Source organism: Gekko japonicus, unplaced genomic scaffold (assembly GCF_001447785.1).
Source record: "Gekko japonicus isolate JY-2015 unplaced genomic scaffold, Gekko_japonicus_V1.1 scaffold524, whole genome shotgun sequence".
NCBI classification, from domain to species: Eukaryota; Metazoa; Chordata; class Lepidosauria; order Squamata; family Gekkonidae; genus Gekko; species Gekko japonicus.
This window is the reverse complement of record NW_015170906.1, coordinates 414,482-423,691: the sequence shown is the minus strand read 5'-3', so window position 1 is coordinate 423,691 and position 9,210 is coordinate 414,482. Positions and strand designations below refer to the sequence as shown.

General features: G+C 43.8%; 1 protein-coding gene across 1 annotated transcript in view; it reads left to right on the top strand.

The window, feature by feature from the left end:
- The window catches only part of RPA2 (replication protein A2), an 18,357-nt gene extending 10,038 nt beyond the window's left edge, over window positions 1-8,319 (top strand). Inside the window, exons 5-9 of the mRNA XM_015418640.1 lie at window positions 827-901; window positions 1,586-1,702; window positions 2,264-2,377; window positions 3,550-3,644; window positions 7,625-8,319. Of these exons, the coding sequence (XP_015274126.1) occupies window positions 827-901; window positions 1,586-1,702; window positions 2,264-2,377; window positions 3,550-3,644; window positions 7,625-7,709 (486 nt within the window). The 3' untranslated portion in view covers window positions 7,710-8,319. The remainder of the gene's footprint in view (window positions 1-826; window positions 902-1,585; window positions 1,703-2,263; window positions 2,378-3,549; window positions 3,645-7,624) is intronic.
- Window positions 8,320-9,210: the final 891 nt, after the last annotated feature.

The following is a 9,210-nucleotide window of genomic DNA, read 5'->3' as shown; positions in this document are numbered from 1 at the left end:
TTTTTCAACTTTTAGCATTTTTGTGCACACGTGGGGACGGCCCCACGTGTGCACAAACCTCTCCCTGCCCCCCAGCTGCCCCCGGAGCGCGGATTTAGATATCCGCACTCACAGGGGCAACTTGGCTATTAGTATATTTTTTTTCAACTTTTAGCATTTTTGTGCACACGTGGGGACGGCCCCACGTGTGCACAAACCTCTCCCTGCCCCCCAGCTGCCCCCGGAGCGCGGATTTAGATATCCGCACTCACGTGGGCAACTTGGCTATTAGTATAAGGATAGTGTGAGAGAGGTAGGGGGTGAGGAGAGGAAGCAAAGGTGTGACGAATGAGATAACCATCCCGCAAGTTTCTTGCGGGTCTCCACTTGTAAAGTTTATATCTTCGATACCTGGCATTACATTTTATGGCACACATGCATCAGTCCAACAAAGTGACATTTATGTCAGATGTGGCCCTCGTAACAAATGCATTTGACTTCTGGCTTAAAAGTTTGTGAGCAGCATCTGATGAGATCTCAGAAAAACTGCATTGCAGCAAATGTACTTTTAATTAATTTAATATGCACATTTGCTTGATTTTGAATTGCGGAATTCTGTTTCTCTTGGTGCAGAATCTCAGTTACATTGCTGCCCTTGAGTGGGATTTGTGACTGGACAGCAAAAGTCATTTGTAGACTTCGTTATTCTTTTGCGGTGCCAGGAAAACACTTCCAAACAAATCTGATTACCATCATTTTTGTTTTAAAGTAGATTAGCATTGCTGGAGTAGACCAAGAAACATTCTCACATTTCTCTCTCTCTCTCCCTCTTCTTTTTCTTTTAAAGGAAGCAGGCAGTGAGAATATAGTTGTGCCACCTGGGACGTATGTAAAAGTGGTTGGTCATCTACGATCCTTCCAGGTAAGAATAATAGAACTGCGGATTTTGAAATTTCACAGCAATAACCATTTAAGGATAACTGGATTTGAGTCCAGTGGTACCTTAGAGACCAGCAAAATTGGTGCTACAGGACTTAGGTCTTCTAGCTGTTCTACCACAGACCAACACAGCTACCCTCTGAGACTATTAAAGAATAGTTAACTATTGTTCTCCAAGAGCTCAGGTTGTTCAGTCTACTACACATTTTCTGTTTTCCTGTAAGTTGTACGCTGCGCATATGTTAGCTCTGCTCATGGCTACATTTCCAGTCCACTCTGGGGATTACCATCTGTTAAATCTTCTTTTGGAATCTGACAAAAGGACCACAGAAATAGTGGCAAGATTTATTTCATGGGCACTAAAACACCACTGTGATTCAGTCCTGAAACTCTTGACTGATTGGAGCCTGAGGACTTTGATCCAATTCTCATAGCTGGCTGACTGATATTTTTAGCTAACTTTTAAATGCACTAGTGCCACCCTTTTTGTGATGTGAACCTTTTGATTCAGAATTATTTGCATGTTTCACTGTAATGACTGTTTGTATTAGACCCAGCGTGAGTTGGTCCACGAGCTATTGTGCTTTATGGGCTGTTTTATTGAAAAGAAACTGAATCATGTGAATCCCAAACTAAAACCTTTTCCTTCTGCTTCTGTTTTTGCTAGAACAAGAAGAGCCTGGTTGCCTTCAAGATCATGCCGCTGGAGGACATGAATGTGTTGACCACACACATGCTGGAAGTCGTCAATGCACACATGAGCCTGAGAAAAGACAGCCTCATGGTACGCACGTAGAAACAAGATGCTGACTTCCTATGTTTTTTTCCCCCTTTTTTATACCCCGGATTCCCCTCACCCCCCCATAATTAAAAAAAGGTTCATATAAACTACTTTATAAAACAACAAGGATCTAACTCAATAAATTACTATAACTACACTCCACAGGACAGACTGTAGACCTAACATGAGGCTAATCAGAGATTTATCAGGTCCAAATTATCGGTCGTAGCAGGAATCACAGCTTGCGACTTCAGGTAGTCTAGGATTGGTGCCCAAGTATGAAACAGTCGTGATTTATAGGTGGTATGTGTTTCTCGTAGGTGCTGACTTCCTATGTGGGTGGGTGCAGGAAACAACATAAAGCTTTAAATAGTGTAGAAACCCTATTGGGCTGAAGACTCGCAGCAGTGAAGCTAAAGACCCCAGACAGCTCTGTTTCCCTGGCACGTATCTCTACTCCCATATCTTGTTTGTTAACAGTCCAAACCTGATGTTCTTCATTTCCCATGCACACAATTATTCAGTGTCTGTAGCTTGCCGTTGTCTCATTCCTTCACTTTTTAGTCAACGTCGATGATGGTGCCTCGGTCGTTTGCTCCTTCAGGGATGGGCAACACAACCAGCTACGGAGGAAGCGTAGCCATGCCAGTGCGTGGACTCTCACCACACGAGAGTCAGGTATGTGTTTGCGCAGTTCTGGGCATACTCGTCCCGATTTCCCCTCCTTGCTCCCCCCCGCCTCCAGTGGCTGCTGTGCCTGTCCTTGGCAGATGGGCCAAGTTCTCAATGTTTTTATGCCAGGAGGAGAATATACAGTCTCTTGGTCTGAGCTTAGCAGCTGCCTTCACCCCCAGCAAAACCCAGCTGCGGCTTGCCTGCCTTCCATCAGTAAACACAATACATTGAACTCTTAGAATCCTTCACATGGCATAATCCTGACTGCAGTGGCAGAAATCTCTAAAGCGGCATTGCAGGGGTGGTGGAGCCATTCCTCTCTGCCCCATTTGCCATTGGAAAGCTGGACATTTCCCCAGTGGCACAGTGGAACCTTATCCGCGCCCCCCCCTTTCCATGGCACAAGGCCAGAACAGAGAGCATGGGACTGTTCTTCAGTTAGCTTCAGGATCCTGCCCAAGGAGCTGCAGCCAGCTTCTTGCAAGGCCCTGGGTTGTACAGCTGTGCTACAGAGGGGGGCAGGAGGGAGTGAGAGAGCAGCAGTGGGCTGCCAGGGTCAGCACAAAGATGGAGGCCCTGGGACTTTCCTGTTGGATCCCGTGTGTCAATGCTGCAGTTCACCAGCCTTTCCCCCCCCCCCCCTTCTCCACTGGGCTTTTTAAAGTACGTTAGCTGTTCGTGGCAAAGAACTTGAGAGGCTGCAAAGAAGGTTGGGTGATTGTTGGAGAGGATGGACCCTTTACCTCGGTCTTTGGCTTGAGGCCTGCAACTTAGGCTTGCAGCTCACCTGTCCTACAGTCCTTCCAGTGGCAGCTGATTCACAGTGTGACCCACAAGCCCTACCAGGCAATGTTCATACCCATTTTCCTGGAAACAGGACAGGTGCCACATTGGGGAACAGTTCTCAGAGAAGCCACAGGTGGGATGCCAAAGAGCCATCTGTGGCTCCTGGGCCACTGAGTGGGTATCGGTGCATTGGTGCATTAACTACTATTGCGATTCCTGTATGTGTTTTTAAAAAGTCACTGCAGATTTCATTGCTGGAGGTATGTGGTAAAGCTATGTGTTTAGAATTTCAGTAAAGCCTTGTTCATTAGCAAGTGGGTGTGTGAAAAGTCTTCCTTCCTCTTCTTATTTGGGTTTGAAATAATCTTGCTTGAATTTTGCTTTCCAAGGTTCTGAACTTGATCAAAAGCTGCATACGTTCTGAGGGGATAACTCTTCAGGAACTGAAGTCGCAGTTGCATAATATGAACGTGGCTACAATCAAGTGAGTCCATGCATGCAGGGGATCCTGGGCTTTTTAAAGGAAGAGCTGCCCCAGAATAAAAGAAAGTAGGGGAGGGGGCGTGGCTTATTGTGGTGGGATCAACCAGGATTTGTCTTGCTGGCTTCTTGGCTTTGAAACCTCTTTGAATGGCACAGTGCTAAACAATGCAGTTGTACAGCTGAACCTGCTTTATTATTTGGGGGAGGGGTTTTCAGAACTCTTGGCATGTAGCCAGGGATGGGCAAGAAGTCAACAGAGGCCAGTTTCCAGTGGACCACCTGGTTGCTGGGATGCTTGAAAACCTCCATACACAGAGGCAGTAAACCTCTGAATCGCAGTGCCCGGAAGCAGCGTTAGGGGAAGGTTTTGGCCTCTGCCCTGTTCATTGACCCTCCAGGGCACATGTTTTAGCTGCTGTGTGAAACAGGATGTGGGACTAGGCAGAGCACTGCTCTGATCCAGCAGGGCTCTCCTTATGAGTGGTGTGCTAGCTGGATACTGGTCTGATCTGGGCATCTTTGAGATCACTCAACACATCAGCTATGCCAGGGGTCCCCAGCCCTTTTGAACCGGCAGGCACCTTTGGGATTCTGACACCGTGGGGTGGGCCCAGCCACAAAATGGCACCTGCAGGTTACCTTTGGTCACACAGTAAAAATCCTTGTGCTTTGATGGTAGCCGCTGCCAAAGCAGCATGTTTAGAAAATCTCCACAGCAAAAAGCCTTGCTGGGGGAAAGCCCTATCTGGCCCTGCCCGCTTTCTAAAAACACTTGGCCAGCACCCACAGGTACCACGTTGGGGACCACTGAGCTACACTGTAATTTTTCTTTCGTATTCTTGCTTTTTTTTTTTTGCACAATATATTTATTAGGTTTTTCCAATATAAGCCTGTATCATACATACATATCTAATCGACAAGAATACATATACATTTTTTTTGACTCATTATTCTCTTTCCAGCAACACAGAGATATCAGTCATATTCTCCAATCTGAGTTGAATAAAAAGCAATATAACTTTTAATTTTCCTCTGGAATAAAATACTGCCCTAAATAAGATCATATTGGCAATATTATAACATACTAGTATCCTACGGCACCTTATTTCCAGTATGGGACACAGGGTTTAAAGTCAAATTTATTTATCTTTTCTTTTTTCTTTTTTTTATTTTTCCCCTTAATTTTCCATTAACTCTTTATCTCCTATGTATTAGTTATACCTTCCCACAGTAAGTTATCTTTGTTTGACCCGCAATTGATATTGTAACCCAATACCACAATATACCAACAAATACAAACATGTTTAAATAAATAACATCCATAAAGCTTTTTATAAGTTACTTTAAAGTTTACATCCTAACTTACCAATTCATTTTTATTAAATGTCCTATTAATACCCAATATCACATTAAATCAGTAAATTTCCCATCATGATTTTATAATAATCTCAAACCTTAAAATACCAAAAGACATAAATACAGAAAACCCCTATACATACTTAAATTTATTCTAATTCATTATTCCATCCCATCATGTATCACCCAATCATTGTATCTTTCTATATGACTTAATTTTTCTCCTAAACCCCAACAATCTACTCTTTTACTTGCATTACCAATTTGTTTTCCCCTTCAATAATTTATTTTTATTATTAAATTATTGCCAATCTTCATTAAGATCTTATTAATGTCCAATAACACACTAAGTCCTTATCGGGGCTACACATCCCGTCCTGTTATTCTATTCAGCTCACACAAACAACAAAACCAAACAATTTACGTTATACAAAATTAAATATTAAACTTCCAGGTCATTATTCCATCTGATCCTATCTTGGGTGTAAAGCATTCATTCTATCTTTCTAAATAGCTTAATCTTTCTCTTACACATCAGCAATCTGCTTTTCTGCTTCAACCTATCTACATGCCTTCGATCTTTATGTCTTCTTAGCTTCCCCGATTTCTCCTTGCTGTTGATCAACCATTCCATTTTCTTTCTTTTGCTGTTCTCTTTAAATTTCCAGGCCCTTCTTTTCCTTCTCTTGATCCTCCTTACTCCTTCTCTTTCATTCTTCTTCTGCCTCTTATTATAGTTAGGTAGTCCTACTTTAATACATATCAGCTCTTTTCCCTTTAAATTCTTTCCAGTTCTTTCATTTAACAAATGTTCCTTTCCTTGTGTAGGCTCCAGTTCTTTTTCTTTAACATCAACACACTTCTCCTTTTGCCGCTCCTCTGATGTCTCCCTCACATTGGGCCATTCTGCTTCCTCCGTCTTTCCAAACTCTCTCTGGACGTTATCCAATTTTGCCACTATTTTCTCACATGCCTCTTTGCATTCTCTTTGGATTGTTACCCTCAGTATTTCCAAAAACTGTTCAATGTTCAGCTCGCCCAGCTCGGCATTTCCGTCAAGCTCCTGATCAGCTTCCGTCTCATCCACCATTTCCAATAAGTTCTCCATAGCCTTCCAATTAGACTTCCAAAAAAAAGTTCCCTGCATTCTGTAAACCTTTTCAGCAGCCACTTTTTTATTACGTCTTTGCCAATAGTACAAGTCCATCAAACAATGAACACGCCAACAGTTATACTTTCTTTTCCCCACTTCAAGCAACAATACAAAATAAGTCCCTTACTTCTCCCGGCCATTTTCACTTTCGCGTTTGGACACATCCTCTTTTGGAATTTTCTTTGCACTCCAACACAAATTACTCACACTTTCAGTTTTCTTCTGTCTTGCCGTATTAATAAATTCCTTGTTGTAGCTTACATTTAGTTAAAAATCCAGAAGGCAGCAGCTAATCCAAACATGGCGGCGGCCATGTTCTTCCCCTTCGCATGGTCTTGTATCGGAACTGTTTCTGGACACACACACACCCGCTTTGCCGAATGCGGGAGGGGCCAAAAAAGACGCCCCTTACTCCAGCCCTCACTCCGAGAGGGCTGGCCAAGTTCTCCCGGCAACCGGGAGACTCGGAAAGAGCCGTAAGCGGTCGGGTGGCACGGAGAGAAGCCACACTCCGCCCGTCGCCGCGCCGGCACAGTCTCGACCGTATTCTTGCATTTTTGTGTGTGTTTGTCCCTGTGCCAGAAAGTCATGGCGACCTTTGACGACGCCTACTGGGGGATGGAGGACGTTCAGAAAAGTGTCTTGATAGCCTGACTCTACCTCCTGGCCCTGGTATTTTTTGGAAGTCTCCCATCCAAATACTCGCTAGGGTTGGCCCTGCTTAGCTTCCGAGATCGGGCTTGCCTGGGCTATCCAGATCAGGGCATCTACACTGGAGTTCTTAAGAGGTCTTGAGTACTACTTGTAAATATAGAGCATGTTGGTGGACCACAGGGAGTCTAGTAAAATTGCAGACACCATGCGGTGCTGATGTCTGCTTTCCTGTGTTGTCCAGTGAACCACAAGCGACTCCATCTTGGATCCCTGAATTATCTGTGCATCAGTGTTGACTATTTCTGCTTTCTATTGGACTCAGATATGCTCAGGCACAGTACGAACAGTCGTAATGACAATCTCCAAGCCACAGAGGCTTTCTCTTTTGTCTCCCAACATTGTTCCTTTTCTGTTCGCTTGGGTACCAAATTTATATTTTAATTGTTTTGAAATGAGTTTGTAAGCTGCTACGAAGAACTACTTGGTTAAGAGAGCAGAATTTTTTTTAAAAAAAAATGGTTTAAATACATTTGGGTCGTGCATGTGGTGGGCATATTTTTCTCCCATTCCTAGTTAAAGCTGCCTCCATAGCCAGTGGATACAATCAGCAAAATTGCCACAAGAACTGGAAGCTCTCTCATTTACGGTAGTAGTCTCTTTTGCCCTTTGAGTAGCCGTGTGGCTTCCCCCTCCCCCTTTGTTTCCACCTGGTGTGTTTCACTCCAGCGTGTTTTGTTTAGGGCAAGGGGTAGAGGACAAAGCGCCGAAGAGGAAGTCCCAGATTACATGGCAATTGTTTTTCTTTCTCTTCTATCCAGGAAAGCTGTTGAGTTTCTCAGCAGTGAAGGGCATATCTATTCCACTATTGACGATGACCATTTTAAATCGACGGATGCTGAATAAGGGCAACTTGGGAAGGTGACTCTTTGGAGCTGAGCGGGCTCTGCACTGAGCAACCGCTGGTGTGTACTGTGCCTCCCCACTAATGTAGAACATCCATAGACGCACATCTGTGAAGAGGGATCTGTTCCTTTGGAAGTGACACTTCATTTACCACTCAACTGGGCTGACCTCCTTAAGCGCATACGTACGACTAGCTGAAATAAGTAACAGTGCAGTCCTAAACAGAGTTAACACCATTCTAAGCCCGTTGACTTCAGTGGACTTTAGAAGGGTACAGCTCTATTTAGGATTGCATTGTACATCCATTTCAGGGATTTCAGGAGGTGTCTGCATGAAGCATCTGGAAGCTTCCAAGTTCTCTGCCCTAAATAAATGTATGTCTTGTATAAGGGTGATTTTGGAAGCGGAGTCTCCGCTGTATTGAGTCAGTTGCCATGATTTAGAAGTGGCATCTCAAACAGAGTAGGGGGGAAATGTTCTGTTTTCTTTTCTTAAAAAAAATCTTTAGTCTGTCCTCTTCTGCACTTCTGTTGTAGATGTGCCTTATTTTTATAGCCTAATAAAGCTTACTTTTTTTCATTTTCATCAGTTCTTTTTTTTCCCCCTCCCTGGGAGAATGCTCTATTGTGCTTGGGTGTTGGGGATACCACAGTGCTCTTGTGCCATGAGTTGCAGGTTATGACATCTAGCAGATCCAGGTAAATCCCACATTTTTAAAGAAAAAATTCTAGAGAACCAGCTGCACTGCTAGCCCAGGTCTGTTTCAAGTCCAGCATGGTGTAGTGCTTAAGAGCGACAGACTCTAATCTGGAGAACCGAATTTGATTCCCCACTCCTCCTTCACATGAAGCCTGCTGGGTGACCCTGGGGCAGTCACAGGTCTCCCAGAACTCCCTCAGCCCCACCAACATCACAAGGTGCCTGTTGCAAGGAGGGGAAGGGAAGGCCATTGTAAGCTGCGCTGAGACTCCTTAAAGTAGAGAAAAGTGGGGTATTAAAACCAACTCTTCTTTTTTAGCAGTTCAATTTCAGCAGAAATATTTGAGAAAAATATGACATCAAACTTTTTTGTACAACTCATTAATATAACAAAGAGCCCATCTGCATATTAAATTTAGTTCAGCTGTATGCTAAGTTGGTTGATTTTTAACCAGCAGGTTTTAAAAACAACAACAACAGCTTTTTTAGGTAATAAAGCAAAGAAAATAGGTCTCAGGATCTCATTGCAGGGCACATGATGCAGTAACCTTGTTGAAGCTAAGCAGAGCTTGGTGTGATCAGTGCTTGGATGGGAAACCCTACCTAGGAATCTTGTGTGAGCGACTTTGTTTCATTGTGGAAGAAAGGTTGGTGCAATACAGGAAAAGTCCTTTTTTTGCCATGGGATAGCTTAAAAGGTAAAGGTTCCCTTGCTCGAAAGCCAGTCAAATCCGACTCTAGGGTTGCGGTGCTAATCTCCGTTTCAAAACCGAAGAGCCAGCGCTGTCCAAAGACATTTCCG